This window comes from Ursus maritimus, unplaced genomic scaffold, assembly GCF_017311325.1.
Source record: "Ursus maritimus isolate PB19 unplaced genomic scaffold, ASM1731132v1 scaffold_22, whole genome shotgun sequence".
Lineage (NCBI taxonomy): Eukaryota > Metazoa > Chordata > Mammalia > Carnivora > Ursidae > Ursus > Ursus maritimus.
The window spans coordinates 24,419,795-24,440,198 of NW_024424675.1; the positions used below are offsets into that span (position 1 = coordinate 24,419,795).

The 20,404-nt window shown below is 44.6% G+C and overlaps 1 protein-coding gene across 2 annotated transcripts; it reads left to right on the top strand.

Annotated features, from left to right (window-relative positions):
* The first annotated feature begins 637 nt into the window (after nt 1–637).
* On the top strand, nt 638–20,038 carry DYNLRB1 (dynein light chain roadblock-type 1). Of its 2 annotated transcripts, none has more exons than XM_008698179.2 (4): nt 638–742; nt 9,146–9,221; nt 15,122–15,289; nt 19,680–20,038. In XM_008698179.2, the coding sequence occupies exons 1-4, from the start codon at nt 740–742 to the stop codon at nt 19,721–19,723; spliced, it is 291 nt and encodes a 96-aa protein (XP_008696401.1). In that variant the 5' UTR covers nt 638–739; the 3' UTR covers nt 19,724–20,038. The 2 variants fall into 2 exon arrangements, with proteins under 2 accessions (XP_008696401.1, XP_008696400.1); XM_008698178.2 differs by lacking the exon at nt 638–742 and adding an exon at nt 1,240–1,263.
* The last annotated feature ends 366 nt before the right edge of the window (nt 20,039–20,404 follow it).

Genomic DNA, 20,404 nt, shown 5'->3' on the forward strand with positions numbered 1-20,404 from the left:
GTGTAGAGATGGGATGCTACCCGACTCATGAGTCGTGTAATAAAGTCAATTAGATCTTCAAATTTATTCCATCGAATTTTGTTTTCTAACAAAGGCAAAAAAACAAGATAGGACAACGTAGGGCTTTGCGAAGAAGGCTCCCCCCTTTTAAAGGTCAGAAAATGAGGGAGCAGAGATGTTAAGTGGTTTCTCCAAGGTAACCCAGGGTGGGGCTGAACTGGGAGTCCTAAACCTGCATACTTCCAGGCTGACCACTCCATCTGAGAACCTGCCTGGAATATTCCCAAGGGGGTCGCTCTGGAGACTCCAGAGACGCGTGACTCCAGTCGCACTACCCGACTTTGCCTTCTGTGCATTTTGGCACCGCGCCTCACTTTGCCTTAACCAGGGCGCAAAGGGGGTCTCAGCCTACCACCGTCCACCCACGGTTTCCAGAGCCAGCTCAGACCTCGGTTGAGAGTTGAAATCCTCTTCTGACACCATTAACCAGCATCTTCCGGCACAGGAGTTGTGAATTTTCCGTAGCTGAAAGCGCTCCTCTGCTTTTCACTTGCGGACAGCGCCTGGTAAATTCCCTACAAGCCCTGGGGGAGTTAAGACCCGCCTATCCACCCGTCCCACGCTGGCTCCTGATAGGCTACCAGAGCTGTCCGTTTTGACAGGGTGCTGTGCGCAGGCGCGGAAGCGGACCGGGACTAGACGGAGTGCCGGCGTCGCGGAGCTACCCTTTCGTTTGGAGATGGTGAGTGTCGGCCTGCAGCTTGTGGCTGGCGGCCGGAAGGTGGCCGAGCGCGGCCGCCCACCACCCTACGCCTGGCTTTCCATCCTCGGGAGGCGTCCCAGAGTCCTGGGCTGGGAATCCGCGGGGCTGGGCGGGGCTGGGCCCGAGCTGACTGGAGGGCGGAACCCGGGCAGCGCGGGCCTCCAGACCCGGACTGAGGGGACCGAGGGGACCGAGGCGGGGCCACCGTATCCCGCTGACCCTTGACCGGAAGCAGGAGCTCGGGCCTTGGCGAGGGTCTGACGGAGATGGGGAGGCCAGCCAACAGGCCCTTGCATCCTAGCGTCCCGGGCCTAGTTGCGCGATAACAATGATAATGTTTCCTGGAAGCTTAATTTGTGTCAGGCGTTGCTAAGCGCTTTCCGTATGTTGGCTCTCCTCACCACAGCTCTGTGAGATAGGTGCGACCATTATCCCTATTTAACATACTTGGAGTCTAAAGCCGAGTGAAATTAAATACCTTGCCTCAGGAAATGGCGGAGGTAGGTTTGAACCCTAGAAGCTTGACTGACGCCTTTCTGTCCGTGTGGTTCTTTCGAGCGTCTAGAACTTGGTGCATGAATTAGAAATCGGCGGGGTCCACCCTTGGACATCCCAAAGCCTTGCTGGCAGGAACTGTTGGCTCTTTATGCTTTTGTAGGTTTGTTTTCTCGTGGTTTTTATCCTCCCGACTTGTAGATTACTTGAAGACTTCTAAAATGTGAAATCAGAAATCTTATTTAAAAATATGAAGTCCACAGGAAAAATGGCAAAGGAAAAAGGAACAGTGCCATGACCTAGAGGCAAGCGCTTTTCGTTAGAAGACATATTCTAGGCTTTCTGTCCTCCGTTTTCGCTTAATATAGTTTAGCTCTTATTGAACGTACAGTTGTGGACTCTGCTTTTTTCATTTATTATTACAGCATAAAGAATGTGTTTACATCACTAAAAACATGTAATAATACTTCGGACATATGTAACCTCATCTTTCACAACACTTTTTAAACTGTAAAAGAAAAATGAATTTTTAACAGATAATACCTGCACACAGAAAAAATAATCTGAAACAATCTAACTGAAAAATAAATCTCCCACTCAGCCCTGATCCCCAGCCTCAGTCTCCAGAGTTGAAAGTTAGTTTCTTATATATCTACATGCAAATACAGGCATGTATATGCTCCCTCCTTTTCTGACACAAATGGTAGCTTACTGCAACCTGTACCATGCTACTGTGTTTATACTCATAAAAGCAGAACATATTTAGATGCACAGTTTAAGCAATTCAAGCAGTTTCAAAGTATGTAATGTAGAATGTGCATGTGGTCCCCATGTTACTCCCCTATGGTAAATGACAGTTGGCAGTTGGGTGTGTTTCCTCCTAAATTTGATTAGTGCATAAGCACATTTACATATAAGCTATTTATTGCATGAAACTGGAACGTTTATGTTTCTACATATTAAGTTTACTTAGGCTATATATAGAAAGAGATACCTCTTTCTAAAGCTCATTCTGTTCACTTAAAAATACCAAACATTTTTCCATGGCAATGTATACAAATCTTAATTCTTTTTAAAGACTGTATAATATTCCACTGCTGTAAATACATTTAGGTGATTTACAGTTTTTCACTCTGGACAATGCTGCAGTAACTGTTGGCTTTTTTTTAAAGATTTATTTATTTGAGAGAGAGAATGCAAGTGGGTGAGGGGCAGAGGGAGAGAGAATTCTCAAGCAGACTCCCCACTGAGCACAGAGCTGGACTCGGGTCTCCATCCCAGGACCCTGAGATTATGACCTGAGCTGAAATCAAGAGTCTGACGCTTTACTGAGTCACCCAGGTGCCCCTGCAGTAACTGTTGTTGGTTTTTTTGTGTATGTGTGTGTGCTTATGCTAGTGTCTATGTAGGATATACAATAGATTCCTAGAAGTGTTACTTCTGGCATGCATATTTTATAGCTTGGTAGCAACTGCCAAATTGCCCTTCAGAATGGTGATATAAAAATCATCCATGGGGCGCCTGGGTGGCTCAGTCGTTAAGCGTCTGCTTTCGGCTCAGGGTGTGATCCCGGCATTATGGGATCCAGCCCCGCATCAGGCTCCTCCACTGGGAGCCTGCTTCTTCCTCTCCCACCCCCCCTGCTTGTGTTCCCTCTCTCACTGGCTATCTCTCTCTGTCAAATAAATAAATAAAATCTTTAAAAAAAAAATCATAATTCTATCTAGTTTTACTTCACCACACAACTATTTTCATCTTTGTATGTTCTCCTTCCTCTTGGTTCACATGTGCCTATTTTTCAAGATGTACATTCTACTTCTCTTGTGTTTGTTTTAATGTCCAAAGAGATTTAATTTAACCTTGTTGTTAACATCATCTTTGTGATCAGTTATTTTTAGTGACTACATAATGGTAAAATAGCTGTGCCATAATTTGCGAAACCATTCCCGCTGGTGTACATTTGGGTTGCTTCTAGTTCTTCATTAGTTGGGATAATGCTGTGATGAGTACTATTGTATGTGTGGAATTTTCTTTTTTTAAAAAATTACTAGATTATTTCCTTAGGAGAAATTCTCAGGAAGAGAACTTCTGAGGCCAAGGGACCAAAACTTATGGGTCTTGCAGTAGTGTTGTCCTGTAGCTTTCCCAAAAGGTCGAATTGCCTTTGTACCAGTTTTGCCATAACTGCTAGATTTAAAAAGATACTTAATAATTGGTACAATTTTTCATTATTTTGGAATGAAATAAAATGTTTCCTGTTTTTCAGGAAACAGTGAATATTTTTCTATATGTTTGTAATTTCTCTTAGGTATATTTTCTACTAGTATCCTTTTTGCCCACTTAGTTAATTTTTAGACTTTGTTTTTCTTTCTTTTTTTTAAAGATTTTATTTATTTGAGAGAGAGAAGGTGAGAGAGAGAGATCATGAATAGGAAGGAAGGGTAGAGAGAGAAGCAGACTCCCCTCTGAGCAGGGAGCCCGATGCAGGGCTTTATCCCAGGACCCTGGGATCATGACCTGAGCTGAAGGCAGATGCTTAACCGACTGAGTCACCATGGCGCCCCTTGACTTTATTTTTCTTGATCATTTTGTGTGATGTTTTGGAATTACTCTTTTGTTATATTAGATGCAGATTTTTTTGTCCTTTTGTTTCATTTTTGTTTTATACAAATCATAATGTTTATGCTTAGCAGTCAGATTGGTCAGTTTCTTTGTGAATCATTTGCTTCTGATTGTTATTCCTCTTATGCTGAACCAGTAAATAATCCTGGAGTTTTACTGCTACTTGTTTTTCTGTCTGTCAACAACATGCACCTGGGAACTAAAGAACCCAGAAGGCTTGTTTCTTGCCTGATGCAGACACCCATGTTAGTAGTACTTACAACCCAGGATGTGGAGGATACCAGTTGGGCTCTCTCTAGGAGCAGGACAGGAAGTTGGAGATGTGAGCCAACCCTGGGGGACTGCATATCCACTCAGATATTTCTGATACCAGTTGGATAGCTCTGCAGGAACAACAAACTCTGATCTAGAGCTGGCATGACTTGGATGCCTGCCTAGGACTGTCCTTTCCTATCTGTAAATGTCCCTGTTGCTGCTTGTGGCTTTTTGGCAACATTAGTTTTTCTTCTTCACTCTTTCAGGGCTGAACTTGAGGTTTGTTTTAAGCAGTTTCTCCTGAACCCAGATAGGTAGCTGGTGCCCTGCTGTCTCCTAAAGACCCCTCTAGACCTCATGATCCCCAACTCACCCAGGCCTAGCTTCATCCTACTGGTTGGGATCATGTTGGAAAAGACTATTCTTATTCTCTAGTCTTACAGAAAAATATTTTTATTTTATTTAACTATATACTAGACAAAAGTCAAATATTTCTAACATACAAAAGTTTTTGAAAATCAATAGATATGAGGAAAAATCGAAAGACTCAAAAATGAGAGTTGTAAACAGGCAATAAGTTTCATTTCAACTTCACTGATAATTCTTAAAGATGAGTTGACTTTCTCTTGTATGATTTTTGCCTATCAAATTAGCAAAGAATCAAAAAATATTGGCAATACTAGCCCCCTCTGTTCTTTAAACATGCCAAACTTGTTTCCATTTCACTGCCTTTGCTTTCAGTCCTTTGCCTGGAGTGCTTTCCTTTCTCATCATTTAGTTCTTCGCTTAAAGAGTACATCCTCAGGTGTTCCAGACCACGCTAGCCAAAGTATATTTCCCTGCCCCCAGCCCTGTTCCTGTACCCTGCAGGAATCTTGGTTACTTGTTTTTTGAATGTCTCTTCACCATCAGCCATGAAAAAAAAAAAAAAAAATCCTGGGGCACCTGGATGGTTCAATCAGTTAAGCACCTGCCTTCAGCTCAGGTCATGATTCCTGGGATCAATCCCCACATTGGGCTCCCTATAGGGAGCCTGCTCCTCCCTCTCCCTCTGCCCCTCTGCTTCTGCTCTCTCTCTCTCTCATTTGTCCTCATTCTCTCTCAATTAAATAAATGAAAATCTTAAAAAAAAAAAAAAAGAATGTCTCTTCACCAGAATGTGAGCTGCCTGCAGGCAAGGACCTCATCAGTTGTGGTCAGTGGCATATTCAGCTCTTCTCTTGACCTGCTATGTGTCCTTGGGCAAAACTTCTTTCTGGATCTCTGTTTCCTCATTATAAAATGGAGATCCTACTAACATGGAAGGTTCAGATGAGAGATGTCTGAAAACATTCATCGCAGTATCTGATCTGTAGCAGGTACTGAGCAGGTTAACGTATAAGTGTATGTCCTCTCTTTCTTGGCGTGTGTTTTCTTTAAGCAGCCAGGTCTTGGTCATGGGTTCTCATTAAATGTAGGATCACCTAAACCCTAGCTTTTGTTTTCCCTGGGTACTGTAAGGCCATGTCCCCCCTCCTATACTTGAAAAGTAAAACATGGTTGTAAAACATGGTCGTAGAAATGCTTTTTATTTGTTCCTTAAGTATTTACTGAATCTATACTGTGCCAGGTAGTGGGACTATAAAGTTGAGGTCCTTGTTCCTGGGGTGCTTTGGGTGTAGAGGAGCACAGATAGTTATCCCACTGTGGTAAGTGCTGTGAAGGCAGGGTGCAGGGGTACCCAGAAGAGGGACAGAAGAGGGGAGAAGGTCTCCCACCAAAGGCTCGTGAGCTGAATCCAAAGAGTTGGGAGTTAGTTATATCAAGCAGTGAGTGAGGGAGAGAAGGTTGCTTCCTTCAGAGGGAGCAGCACACATCAAGACTCAGGCTCAGACAGGCTGTGCTTACCCCCTGCAGTCTGTTCTCCACATAGCAACCAGAGCCATTGTTTTGAAACATCAGATCTTGTCATTCCTCACCTCAAAACCAGCTAGTGGCTCCCCATATCATCCCCATTAAAAACCAAAGTCATTGCTGTGGTCTACCAAACCCACGGAAATCTAATCTGACCCTGACTACCTCTCTCATCTGGCCACCTGCTGCTCACTGCACTTCAGCCACACTGGCTCCTTTGAGCCCTGGAACATGCTACCTCCGACTCTTGTACTTGCTCTTCATGCTGTCTGGAACACTCCCCTTAGAAAACCACATTAGCTCCCTCATTTTCTTCATTCAGATCTCTACTCAGCTATCACCTTAGTGAGGCCTTCTCTGACCACCTTACTTAAAATTGCCTGCCTGGGTGGCTCAGTTGGGCATCTGCCTTCAGCTCAGGTCATGGGCTCAGGGTCCTGGGATCGAACCCCACATCAGGTTTCTGCTCAGCGTGGAGTCTGCTTCTCCCTCTGCCCTTTCCCCAACTTGTGCTCTCTCTCTCTCTCTCTCTCTCTCTCAAATAAATAAAATCTTAAAAAAAAAAAAATTGCCATCAGCTCCTGCATTCCAGAGCCCCCTTCCCTACTGTATCTGACATTCTATTTTACTTGGGTTTTTTGTTGTTTATTTGTTTTTTAATGTCTGCCTCTCCCCTTATGTCAGCTTCATGAGAGCAAAGGCTTTTGTTAGATTTTGTTCATCATAGCATCCCCAGGCCTAAAACAATGTCTGGGACATAGAAGGTACCCATATACCTGAAGTAGGACTGAAATGAATAGCAGTTATAAAGTATTCATCTTTTTAATTTCAGTCCCACTTTCCACCCTCCAGGGGATATTTGAGACCTCTATTCTGACATCTTTGATTTTAGCTTTCTTTCCCTTCCCTAGGTTGATTGCACATTGACTGAGCTGTCAATGTTGAGCATGTCAGAGCCCTACGTCCCCATATTAGAAATCTCTTTCTTGGATACACAGAGAAGGGTTAAAAAAATGTTTGGGTTTGGTGGGTGGTTGTTGTTGTTGTTGTTGTTGTTGTTTTTAAGCTTATTTATTTTAGAGAGAGCACGAGTTGGGGGAGGGCGGGAAATCTCAAGCAGACTCCTCACTGAGTACGGAGCCTGACTTGGGGCTCAGTCCCATGACCTTGAGATCATGACCTGAGCTGAAACCAAGAGTCGGATGCTTAATCACCTGAGCCACCCAGGCACCCCCAAAAATGTTGTTAAATAGAAACAATATAATGGGGTAAAAAGAGGCTTGTTTAAAAAAAAAAAGAAAAGAAAAGAAGACCTTACCTGTAATTCCCTGCTCTCAATGTGGCTTTTCTTTTTTTCAGAGTCCTAGCTTGCTTGTTTTCATGTGGTTGCTCTCATCAGGCACTTTATTTTTGCACAGCTGTTTTCACTTAATGTTATAAACTTTTTGTGGTGATATAAATATTCTGATTACCATTTAATGTGTGTATTATTTTCCTATGAACGGACATTCTGTAATTTATTTGGCTTTATTCCTAATTATTGGGCATTTTTGGCTCTTTCTGTTTTTTGCAACTGCAGATGTCACAGCAGCAAACATCTTGCTGTAGTCTTCTTTTAAGTTATTTCCTTAGGATGAGTTTCAGGAAAGTTACCAGGTCAGATTGAGTCCTGTGTAATATTGACCACTATTGTACTTTACCCCTCCTCTCCAGAATAGCACTTAATAGGAGTTCAGTGAAAGTCTTGAATGAATTATGACCTCATACATGCATGACCATTGTATTGTACTCATGTCTACAGAGCTAGCCCTGTCCTTTTACTCAGGCTCCAGATTTATGAGGTGTCAGGCTATTTGCCATCTCGTAGGAGGAACTTGTTTGCTCTTCTCTCTAGCATTTGAGTATTCTTGTATCATTGGGGAGTGGGTGGTAGTGACTGGATTGTCAGCCTTGTTCCTACTAGAAAAACAGTAATTCATTGTGCTCTCTCCATCACTGTTTAGAAGCTCCTCCCCTCCAGGCCAACTCATTAGCCCTTGTGGGTCGGGAACCACTTTCTTTAGGTGGATGGCATCTGTTTTTAACATAGTCTGACTCAGCCTTGGAGTAGCTTCTGCCTGGATTCTGGACTGGTCTGGAAGGGGCCTCCTAAGAACAAGCACACTTTAAGGCCAGTTTCCATCCACAGAGATAGGCCTAGTTCAGTTAAGCAGCTGTTTATTGAGCACCTATTCTGCAGAGCATTGTAGAAACTCTAAGTAATCCAGTACCTGATGCATTCCTAGAGAGGTACAGTCAAGAGTTTGGGGAGTCAGAAGTGGGCAAAGACTCCAGAGTTGGGGATCAGTAAAAGCTTCATGGAAGAGGTAATGTCTTAGATGGCCTAGAAGAATTTATTGGATTTCCTTGTTAGGATATAAAAGATGTGGAGGTAGGGAGGTATGGCCATGGAGCTGGAGAGTTGAAGGAAGGGTAAAAGAGATGGGAGTGATAATATAGAAGCCCTGGCATGATAGGGTGAGGACCCAAATGCCATGTGCCAGTTTCTGGAGAATCAGGATTAATGAGCCCCTTCCCCAGGCACATTTTCTGTGCCTGTGTGCCATGTGTCACTCTGTCTCAGATAGTAGCTTACTAAGTCGCTAAGTTTATCCTCATGGAGTCATTTTTCTTCCTTTGGAATATTTTCATTTGTGCTGTTTGGGCCACAAATGACAACTTAGGCTCCTTCCTGTTAGATACCACTGTTTGGGTTTTTTCAAATCATCAGAGTCTGGTCCTCCAGGTGTCCCAAATACGTGAGTCATGGATATACTGCCAAGAATGGTATTTATATTCTGCTCCAAATTAGCTAAGCAGGGAGGGGTAATAGTGCCTAGTGGGCAAAGAGCCAGTAGCCCCGCCCCATGCTGGGGTTTGTGAGCAGATGGGTTAAGCCCTGGGGATGCCCTAGGGACCACTCCAAACAGACCTGGGGAGCTTTGAGGAGGTGCCATATGCCTGGGTGTTACTTGTTTGTTATTGGAAGACAGATGTGTGATTAATCTGCCAGGAGTATGAGGGAGTCAGTCCAGTCTTACTGGCCCCTCCTAACCTGGGTCTTGTTTTCTCTGGCAGGCAGAGGTGGAGGAGACACTGAAGCGACTTCAGAGCCAGAAGGGAGTACAGGGCATCATCGTGGTGAACACAGAAGGTACGCCCTCCCTTGCGCCATGACCTGCTCACAGGCAGGCCCCGAGAAAACAGCCCAAACACAGCATGACACTTAACTGTTTACTAAGCCCCTTCATGTACAGGATCTGATTTTTACCCTTTTTAAGCACTTCCAGTGTCCTAGGACTATTATTGGTATTCCAGAGTTTAAAAAAGGAAAAATTCACTCAGTCCCACTGCCCTCACAGATCATACTTTTTACTATGCCATGCTTTTCTAGCCCTTGCCCAGGTACATCTTCTCTTGGTCATAATTATTATAATTGTTACTCTTTTGCATATGTTTACTCATGAGCTTGTTTTTTGGCTCTTTTTCTTCTATGATTTACGTAAGCAAATTTTTTAACTTCCACTGCAATGTTTATCAGCCATCCACCATTTATATGGTTTCTACGTTTTTTTTTAAGTAAACTCTACCCCAGTGTGGGACTCAGACCACACTGAGTTGCACAATCTGCACACTGAGCCAGCCAGGTGCCCCTGTTTCTGCTTTTTTGCTAGATGATACTCTGGTCAACTTCTTAATGCCAATAGCTTTTCCCTCCTTTTGGGGGCGGGGAGGGACAGAGGGAGAGGGGGAGAGAATCCTGAGCCACCCAAGCATCCCTCCCTCCTTTTCTATAGCATTTTTTTCAACAACAAGAAGAGTACAGATACTAATTTTCCCAAACTGCAATAGACATGGTGAAGAAAAGGACTAACATTTATCGGACACCTGTTCTGTGCCAGGCCATAGGCCAGTGCTTTACAAACATATTGTTTCATTTATTCCCTAAAGCAACCCTGTTGTCTCCATTTTGCAGTGGAGAAAACAGAGTCTGGAAATTTAATTGGTTTGCCTGCCATTGGAGAACCAAGATTTCATGCCAAGTCTGTCTGAATGCACTTGTGCTCTCTCTCCCACACTGTACTGTGAAGGAACAGAGAGTAGCTGCTGGTCTGTGGCCCAGGCCATGCCCAGGGTCACCCAGCTGGGCTCCCCCATTCTCTAGAGGAGTGCATTTAGTCAACTCTGATTTGTTTGAGATTCCTTGAGAGCTCTGTGTGTATGTGTTGTCATTCTAGCCCTTGTTTTTTGAAGGGCAGAATTCTCCCAGAATTAGAAAGGCATTAAGTAATGCCTACTTAAATAGAGCAGAATGAAAGTCATCAGGGGTGAAGAAGTAGAAGTGGCATGTCCTTAGTTAGAATGTTATTTTCCAAGTTGTCAGACCCTGGCCAGCCCAGAACTAGGTAGCGCATAGTGCGTGCTCCCCAGCTTTGTCAAAGCAGGCAGCAGGTTGGGTGCCCTCAGAACACTGTGGAGGCAGGAACAGGTTCCAGCTCAGGTCTGCCACTGCTCAGCTGGAGGACCTGAGGCTTCCTCTTCCCTTCTTCAGACCTTTGCTGCCATAAGTGGAGTGGTTGATCCGGGTAATCTCTTTTGGCTGCTTCTTACTCCAAGATCTGAAAGACTATTTGCATATCTCCCAGAGAGACTGTCTTCTCAGACTGGACATTTTTTTGACCCCAAATGGGGAAGGAACGGCTCCCGGGGGTGTTTCCCAAATGGGGAGGTAGTAGGCATCCATCAGTATTTGCAAGCCACAGCCTTCAGTTTTGCCTTAAAACTGCCCCGAAGCTTGAGCTTTTTCATTGGGAGAATATAGCACCAACTGCTTACCTTTTGGATACTAATGAGCACTTCTTTTTCATATACTAATGTGGCAGTATTGCCCAGTGACTAAGAATATAAAATGTGGAACCAGACTGCCTAGGTTTTTTTTTTTTTTTTTTTTTTTAAGATTTTATTTATTTATTCGACAGGATAGAGACAGCCAGCGAGAGAGGGAACACAAGCAGGGGGAGCGGGAGAGGAAGAAGCAGGCTCATAGCAGAGGAGCCTGATGTGGGGCTCGATCCCATAACACCAGGATCACGCCCTGAGCCGAAGGCAGACGCTTAACCGCTGTGCCACCCAGGCGCCCCGGGACTGCCTAGGTTTGAATCCTGGCTCTACTTAATTTTTATCAGCTGTGTGATCTTAGACTAATCACTTAACCCCTCTGTTCCAGTTTCCTCATCTATAAAATGTGGATAATTATACTACCTTCCTTTAAGGGAAGCTTTTAGAACAGTGCCTGATGTATGGTAACTGCCATATAAATGCTAAAATTATTGCGTGTATTCATTTATTTTTAATTTGTGTCCCATCTACAGACCTCCCACTTTAGTCTCTCATTTACATTTCACACCGTGACCCTGGAAGGCAGGGGTATTGCCCGTTTTTCAGATGAGGAACCCAAAGCTGAGAGAAATTAGGTGACCTGTTTAAGATCACCCAGCTGTGGATGGAGGTGGTCAGAACTCATACTGTATAGGGCCTTTAAGCTCTCTGGAAGCTTCCATTTAGGATGATTAGTTAGGGATTCCTATTATCCCCTCTAGGGCTTTCCTGCCCCTGTGATTCAACTCAGCTGCCTTTTCCTGCATGATGCCTTTCCAGACCACTGCAGCCTAAAGTGATTGCTTTTGCCCCTGAACTAATGACACACCATTATCCCAGTCCCTTACCAACCACCTGCCACTGCACTTTGATCTCTTTACCTTGGCCAAATTTAAATGATGTTGCATAGTAAAAGTGTGAATTTAAGTAGAATTACCGAGAACTTAAGGAATATTCCACTCCATTTGTACCTCTTCAGACCCCTGCAATCTTCTGCTGCTACCCACATGGGGCAACATAAGAGACTCAAATGTGTAAGCCTCACGAGGGCAGAGATTTGTTTCTTGGGTTCACTGCTATATCCCCAGCACCTAGAACAATGTCAACACTTAGTTGGTGCATAATAAATACAGTAGTCCCCCCTTATCCACAGGGGATACATTCCAAAACCCCCAGTGAATGCCTGAAACCAGGATAGTACCCAACACTGCATATACTGTGGTTTTTCCTTTATGTACATACTTATGATAAAGTTAAATTTATAAATAAGGCACAATAAGAGATTAACAACAATAACTACTAATAAAACAATTACGACAGTATACTGTAATAAAAGTTATGTGAATGTGGTCTTTCAAAATATCTTTTTATATGGTATTCACCCTTCTTGTGATGATGTGAGATCATAAAATTGCCTCCGTGATGAACCGAAGTCAGGGGAATGACATAGGCATTGTGAGGCAACATTAGTCTACTACTCACCTGATCAGGAGGATCATCTGCTTCCAGACCAGAGTCGATGCGGGTAACTGAAACCATGGAAAGTGAAGCCACAGATAAGGCAGGGGACTGCTGCCTCTGTTAAATATTATTAATGTTTTTTATTGTCGATTGATGAAGCTGGGTTTGGTGGGAGGACCTGGCTATACAACCTTGGTCTTGACAGATCTGAGCCACAAGTTAGAAATTGTGCTTCCATGTGACCAGCTACTTCTGCAGGCTGCACAGTCCCCATTTGTGAAGGCAGAAGCTTGGAGTAGATGACCTAATCATTCAGCTGTCTTTGTGGTGTCCCCAGCTCTGACATCATGTGAATCTGGACTTGATCTCTTACCCTTATTTGAAATTCTCCCCAGTTTTGGTCCCTGTCCCGCCTCCTCACTACCTCTATGTTTTCTTTTGTTTTGAAAGTGAGCCAACAAGTGGTTGGTTTCTTGTCTCCTTTATACACCTCTCACTTAGTAGAAATGTGATCAAACTCATGACAGTATTTGAACTGCTGAAGGAGTCCTTGAGAGCACTCATTTATCATCTGCAGTAAGTGCTTAGTGAACTCTCTTTAAGGACAATGATGAGCAAATCAGACCTGGTCCTGGTCACTTCCATAATGTGTGATATCAAACTCCAGAAGAAATGGCTCTAAAGGAAAATTGTGTGGGATGGTAGAAGGGGGGCATTGACCACATATGGAGGTTGTTAGATCACCAGAAAATGGACACCTGAGGGATCAATGGGAATTATGCGAGAATGGGGGAAAGAAAGAAAGTTCCAGGCAGAGGGACCTGAGAGAAGACTGCCTTGTGGCATATAAGAAGAGAAGGTTAAGAGTTTTGCTCATCCATGGGGCGCCTGGGTAGCGCAGTCGTTAAGCGTCTGCCTTCGGCTCAGGGCGTGATCCCGGCGTTCCGGGATCGAGTCCCACATCGGGCTCCTCCGCTATGAGCCTGCTTCTTCCTCTCCCACTCCCCCTGCTTGTGTTCCCTCTCTCTCTGGCTGTCTCTGTCAAATAAATAAATAAAATCTTTAAAAAAAAAAAAAAAGAGTTTTGCTCATCCGGACTTCGCCAGGCCTTGATACTGGCTCCTCAAGTTACCTGGGGGATGGAATTTATTGTGTAGTGATGTTGATAACAAGCCAACATTACATTCGTAATCTTTCTAAACATTCTTAAAGAATTAGCCATATTTAATCCTCACAGCACAAGCATTATTTTACAGATGAAGAAATGGAGGCTTGAGAGGTTAAATCACTTGTATAAGTCCACATAGCCATGAAGGGATAGAGCCAGGGTATAAGTCCAGGTCATCAGATTTCTGAGTTCCTACTCAGTCATCACCTCAGCTGCTCATACTGCCATCCTTAGGAAGATTCTGCTGTGGAGTGAGGCCTCATGGGGCCTTGGTGGGCACATTATCCCTATCCAGAACCCAGTAGCAGCCCTAGTGACCTAGTCCTCTTGTCCCTTAAAGGCAAGTGATCACTACAGTCTGTCCTCATGACTTCATTTGGCTCAAAACAGCCTCTCTGACTTAGCTGCTTCTCTTGCCGTTATGTCCCCTTCTGCTCACTCTCCTGTTCCTGTGCCCTAGGAAGACAAGATTGGGCCAGTTTCTTGCCACCTGTGAGTAGGCCTGAGGGTAATTGCCTTTGGCCAGTCCTTAAGCTGGTCACTTATGGGCCAGACCAGCAGGGTCATGGGCCCCCAAATCTAGCTACTTACGTGTGAGGAGCCATTTGTGCCACATTCATCACAAATGCCTGTCAGCTATGGGCACTTAAGCCTTCCTCAATGGAACCTTCTGCTGATATGTCATGGTGATTCATAGGCACCTGATGATTCAGTTGTGTCCTGAGGTGGCTCAATCTGAGCCCCATTTTTCACCTCCATGATGATAGGCACTGACCAATAAGGGAGGTCCATGTAATAATTCATTTCGAGGAAACAATCTTCCAAACAGAAAAGGCTTTGATACACAGTGGTGTTCACTGCACAGTAATTAAGTAAAAAAATGCAGCCTGTGTACCAACAATAGAGGAATGGTTAATTCTGTGGAATGGCCATTTGTGGGCTCTTTGAAAGCAGTAGCAATGCTGTTTATAAGTGTATATGCAGACAGAAAAACACGCTTTAATTTAATCATGTGTATAGACATGTGTTTACAGTTGGGCCCTAAGCGTGCCTCAGTGGGAACTGGAGCAAAGCGCTAGTGATGATAATGTCTTGGCATAGGCTGACCTTTTTTTCTTCTTCCTACTTTTCTGTATTTACAAATTCACAAGAGCTGTCCTTTTTGTTCAGGTTCTAAGTATTTTGAATGATAGTCTCTCCTTTTATTGCTGGAAGCCAGTTGAGATAGTGTGGCCCTGTGGAAGGAGCCCAGCAGTGGAGCCAACAGGCCTGCATTTGAATCCTAGTCCTACTGCTTCTGTGCTGTGTGAAGGCTCAAAGCTTCTGTTGCCTCGTTGGCGAGTGAAGATGGTGATTCCACCCCCAAAGTAATTCCCGGGACTGGTGCTGCCATGCTTGAAGTGCTCAGCACTGTGCCTGTCAAGCCCTCAGTAAATCGTGGCATTGATTGTTAACTGCTAGTCCAGTACTCTTGAATTAAAGGTGTGGGGTTGGGAGCTGGGCAGAAAGGGGCTCCAACTTCCACTCAGTCTCTGCTCTCCCCTCAGGCATTCCCATCAAGAGCACCATGGACACTCCCACCACCACACAGTATGCCAACCTTATGCACAACTTCATCTTGAAGGCCCGGAGCACCGTGCGTGAAATCGACCCCCAGAATGACCTCACTTTCCTTCGAATTCGCTCCAAGAAAAATGAAATTATGGTTGCACCAGGTAAGAGGTCTTCCACATTCCCACTTGGGAGCAGACTGTCCCAGCATATTCTGGGTAGCTTATCAGGAAGGCTTGGCACATTGATGTCCCCATAGGTGCCACTGCAAGGCCTGAAGAATTGAAGGTACAGAGTTGATTGCCTCACTGCCTAGCCAGTCTCTGACTGGCATCCCCAACAAATACTTATTAGCTGTGATTCTAGGCCAGACCCTGTACTAGAGTGTAGGCCACAGAGGGGAATCGTGGTCTCACAGAACATAAAGGAAGGTGTGATTAGGTCTCCCCAGAAGAGGGGACATTTGAGCTGAAAGAGTGTAAGCAAGTTGGAGGGATGGGAAAGCTATGTTTGAAGGAAAAAGAACTCAGTGATTTGAAACCACAGCACAAGACAAAAATATCGTATGGTCATTTTATCCTTGAAAAAAATGTTAAATTGCCCACTTCTAAAGTACAGTCCTGTCTCTCTGGACCGTGTATGGCCAGCTTTTCCTCCAGTGTTGGAACAGATCGCTGCTTTTGTTTCTCGTGCAGTGCTTGGCCTGCGTTTAAGAGCTGTGTAGTACAAACTATGCCTGTCTTTAGGTCTTAGGATCATTCACAGGATGATGAAATTCACCTCCTGGGAGGAGCCCACAAGGACTGGGACCACTGGAGGGAACAACAGGGCCACCTGTCCTGGCCTGCATCACCTCACTCACATTTACAGACTGGAGTGGTGGACAGATTAATTGTCCAGGACTATTTTTGTGTTATTACTTCTGTTCTTCCCTCTCTCTTTTTGGCTGTGCCACATAGTTAAGTGTGCATGTGATGATGCAGGTGGGCTGCAGTGCAGCTCGTCTAGTTCATCAGAATATGTGTAGGAAGGAATGAGAGGTGAGATGTTTGGTCCATTTTCGAAGAGGCATCAGACACCAAACTAAGCTCTGTGGACTTGACCCTGTGACGGTTTTTAAAAAGCAGGGGGTGATATGATTGTGATTAGGGCCTGGATGAAGGAGGGTAGTATGGAGGCTGTGGATGCTGAATGTCCTTGGGCTTGGCAACACAGATGATGAGGAAGGTGGCTGCAGAATTCTGAGATAATTTGGTGGGTCACCCACCCCAATAGCAGGGCAGTGTTGGTTTTCAGGCCTGTTGTGGCCCAGTCTGGCTGCTTAGAAGGATATAAAGGGGAGAACCATTGACCCAGTCACAGGGGCTCACAGTCTCCTTTGGACACTCCCTAGAGGGGTAGGGACAGAGCAGGTTGGTCGCAGAGAAGAACATAGGATAATTCAGAGGCATTTATTCCAAAAACATGCTGTATGATGTTTATCAGTTTAATCACTATTTGATACATCACCTACTAACCCATTATGATGCCTCAGGTTCTCTGAGGAAAACCAGATTGCAGCAGACAAAACATGTTTTCCCAGCTTTATCTCTTTTGAGTGTGACCTTAAGTCATGGAATATCTCTGAACTACTATTTCCATGTCTATAAAGTGTCTAGTAAGGTACTATCCTGCTCTGGTCTCCTGAGACACCCCTATCTGATTGAGTGGGTTGGCTTTGGGGGGTGGGGGTAGAAAGAATATTTTCAGTATTATTTGAGCTCAAATCCCTCAAGATTCGACTTCATGTTGTGTAGCTACACAAACTTCTACTTCCCTAAAAGTTAGGCTGGGAATGGTCCCTCTGTTGACCCTGCATGTCAGAGCAGACTTTGTGCCCACAGGAAGGCACACATTGTGAGGCAAGGACAAATGATGTGGTTCCCAAATTAGATTCTCCATGGACAGTTTCTCTTAACTTAAAGCTTCCAAGAACGTCTCCTCTGGAATGGTAGAGTCATCTGGAAGTTCTTGACCATCCATTCTCAGCTCAACAGCAAAGGCATCTCCAGCTTGCCCTTGAGGACCCACAGGCATTCACAGTTCATGGGTGTGGTTGGTGCTTGAGTCCAGGGTTGGCAACTCCCAAGTTAGAAGTTCTCCTTGGAGTTTGTGGGCCCAGAAGCCCCTTAGCTTTGTCAGTGGCGGTGAAGATGGAATGGCTGGGCTCTTCCTGAGCGACACACAGAGGCCTGCAGGGAGGGCCTTCACGCCCTGTCATTCTTGCTCACTCACTCTGTCTCACACTCACATTCTCACAGTGCCACATGCACACATTCTCTTACACTGGGGAGCCGTGTGACTTTTTGAGGTTGCCTTCAACACAGTGAGTGTTCTTTCTGAACACCCTCACCACTTCTCCAGTCACCCTGCTGCCTTTCAGAGCTTCAAGAGACTTCAGCTTCTCTCCCTGGGCCCTCACACATGCCATCCTGCTGCTGGCAACACTCCATCTTGCCTTTTTCATTTAGCCAACAAGCCTGCTTATCTGCATTTTTAAGTCTGTCTCCCCGCCTAGACCGTTCCAAGACGACAGAGATCTGTAAGCACATAGTAAGCATTTAACAGATAGTTGATGAGTAAGTATATAAATGATTCCCTAAATCTCCCTCCATTGCTGACACTGCACTGTGGAAGTAAGAGGTAGGGTGAGCAGTGGGGATGGGGTCAGGATTGTCTGTGGGACATGGTATTTAAGATGAAAACCAATAATTTGACACCTTGACTCACCCACTTTGATATGGCAAAACTATATATGTATATTGGATTTTGGTGCCAGAATTCTTGTGGGCAGGAGCCACTGACCAGAGCCTCTGAAGCATTAGGACTAGATTGCCTTAGAATTTCCGCAGAGCACAAGCCCCACGGGGATGACCCCCAGCATAGAACAGGCCTAGCTGCTGCATGTTGAGGTGAGTCCTTCTGGGACTATAATTAGCACCCCACACCGTGGGAACAATGTGGAAGAGCCCTGCCCAGGAAGGAAGTCCACTGACCCTTTCTTCCTACCTAATCTTTCTGGTTGATCAAACTGAGAAGCTGTTTCCCAGACCACAACTAGCAACAGGTAGTTTCAGACAGTTTGGTCCTTCGTACGTGGGCCAAATTTCACCCCATCCTGGCGCAGAATAGCCTGTGGGAAAAGACGTTTTAAGACAGACTTTTGGTTTTCATTTATTAACCTCACTAATATTAAGGCCAAGTTAATGCAGCATAATCAAACTTTAACACTCTGCTTCCCACAAAGTACTTGGAGTGATATTATTGAATTTAGAGCTTGATGTTTGGAAGAAGAGACACTAATATTGCTAATTGTGTCCGTTTCTGTTGGTGGCTTGTTAATTATTTCTGTTTTTATTTGTAAGTGATGTTAACTTCTACAGATTGCTTAGCCATGAAACTCTTAGTCTTATAAAATCTGTTTCTTATTATCTGCAACAGCCTGTTGTCATGGGAAGAAGCAAACTTTAGGTTTGAATCAGCACACAAAGCTGGCAAGGCCAAGGTCCTGCCATTTTTCCCCTCTTCAGCAGAGGGCAGACCAGAAGCGTGCAAACCCAGCTAGCTACCCCACCGGGCGTTTTTGCCTTGGCTTGGGCAAGTCATTTAACCCTCTGAGCCTCCGTGAAGTGGAAAACACTAGTGTCTGTCTCATAGAGTATTTATTGAGGTACCATATGAGAAGCATTTGGCCCAGGACTGGGCACATGGAAGCCTTGATAAATGTTTGTGGTTTAAGTGGACAAAGTTGAAATGCCCTGCTTCGCCAATTTCTTATAAAATAAAATGAAGAGCAACCTTAACCTAGTGGTTGTCCCAGAACCTGCAGCATCAGAATTACCTGGAAACTTGTTAAGAATGCAAATTCTTTTAACTATACTGGAATTAAAATTAAAAACTTCATTAGAGGTGCCTGGTTGGCTCAGTAAGAGGAGCATGTGACTCTTGATCTCGGGGCTATGAGTTTGAGCCCCAAGTGGGGTGTAGTGAGAGGTAAGTAAGTAAATAAATAAACTTTAAAGAAATAAATACAAATTTAAAAATAAAAACTTAATTTAAAAAATGCAAATTCTTGGGCTCCACTCCAGACCTGAATCCAGAGGGCTAGGGGTGGGGCCCAGTAGTGTTTGCTTTGAGCCCAGCCCTCTAGGTAATTCAGGTGCACTCTAGTTTGAGAACCACTGCGGGAGGCAATTCATTTAAATTCTCTGAACCCGAGTTTTCCTACCCAGAAAACGGGAATGATAGTCTTACCTCCCTGTTGGTACCCTGTGTTACCATGAGGATGAGAAAGGAGGATGTGCTGCAGGCTATAGCTGCCGGGTGGGAGGGGCTCCACTTTCCCAGCAGCCACACTGTAGAAGCCCCTTTGGGAAACTTGCAAGTTCATCTTCTGTTTTCCCAACAGTTGGAGGTAGCCTGAGCATTGATGCTTTTTATTGTTCCCCTCCCCTTTTATATAATGTAATGATTTAATGATTTAGTGATTTATTTTTTCATTTTTCTCTTTTGCAGATAAAGACTATTTCCTGATTGTGATTCAGAATCCAACTGAATAAGCCACTCTCTTGGCTCCCTGCCTCATTCCTTAATTTAATAGCCCCCAAGAATAATAATGTTAATCATGTCAACCAACTGGCAGGTGGAAATCACCTTAGAGCCTACTTAGACCAGCCCAGTGACCAAAGTCATCAAAGTCATCCCTCTGCCGGCCAGTCACCCTTGAATTCTTGGGAGGGCCTTTTTTCCTTGCCTCCAGATTTTGGAGCAAGTGCTTTGAGCAGCCCACACCTTGCTTCCTTCTGACCTGCAGTTCACTTTGTCACCCTTGGAAAAGGCTGTTTTTCTTTAACTAAAAATAACTGAAATGCTTACCCTGCTGTGTGTCTTTAAACACTAGGTTGAAGAGGCCTCTCTGCCTCCCTCTCTTCCTATGTAATCACGTGGTCTGAAGGCTGAGCCCCAATGCTGCCTCCAGCCCCCACGGCAGATTGGATTTGTGGTTCAGAGAGGCCTGCTTTCCACTGCACCTGTGGCCACACTTGCTGAGTGGATTTCGGTTTATAATTGGTACCCTGGTTTGTCCTTTTGTCCCTAGCCTTTTGTCCCTAGCCACCCCTCTTATCATTTCCCGCTCCCACCAATGTTTTAAAAGATTTTTTTTTCTCTACACTGCACTGGGGATAGGAAAGGAGTGATATTTTTTGAGTACCCAGAATACACCAGGTGTGTTATATACC

Bases quoted from the DNA above. Each gene is read 5' to 3' on its own strand.
- DYNLRB1 (XM_008698178.2), top strand. The intron at 9,222-15,121 runs GTACGCCCTCCC...CTCTCCCCTCAG, and splicing joins CATCGTGGTGAACACAGAAG to GCATTCCCATCAAGAGCACC. The intron at 15,290-19,679 runs GTAAGAGGTCTT...TCTCTTTTGCAG, and splicing joins TGAAATTATGGTTGCACCAG to ATAAAGACTATTTCCTGATT.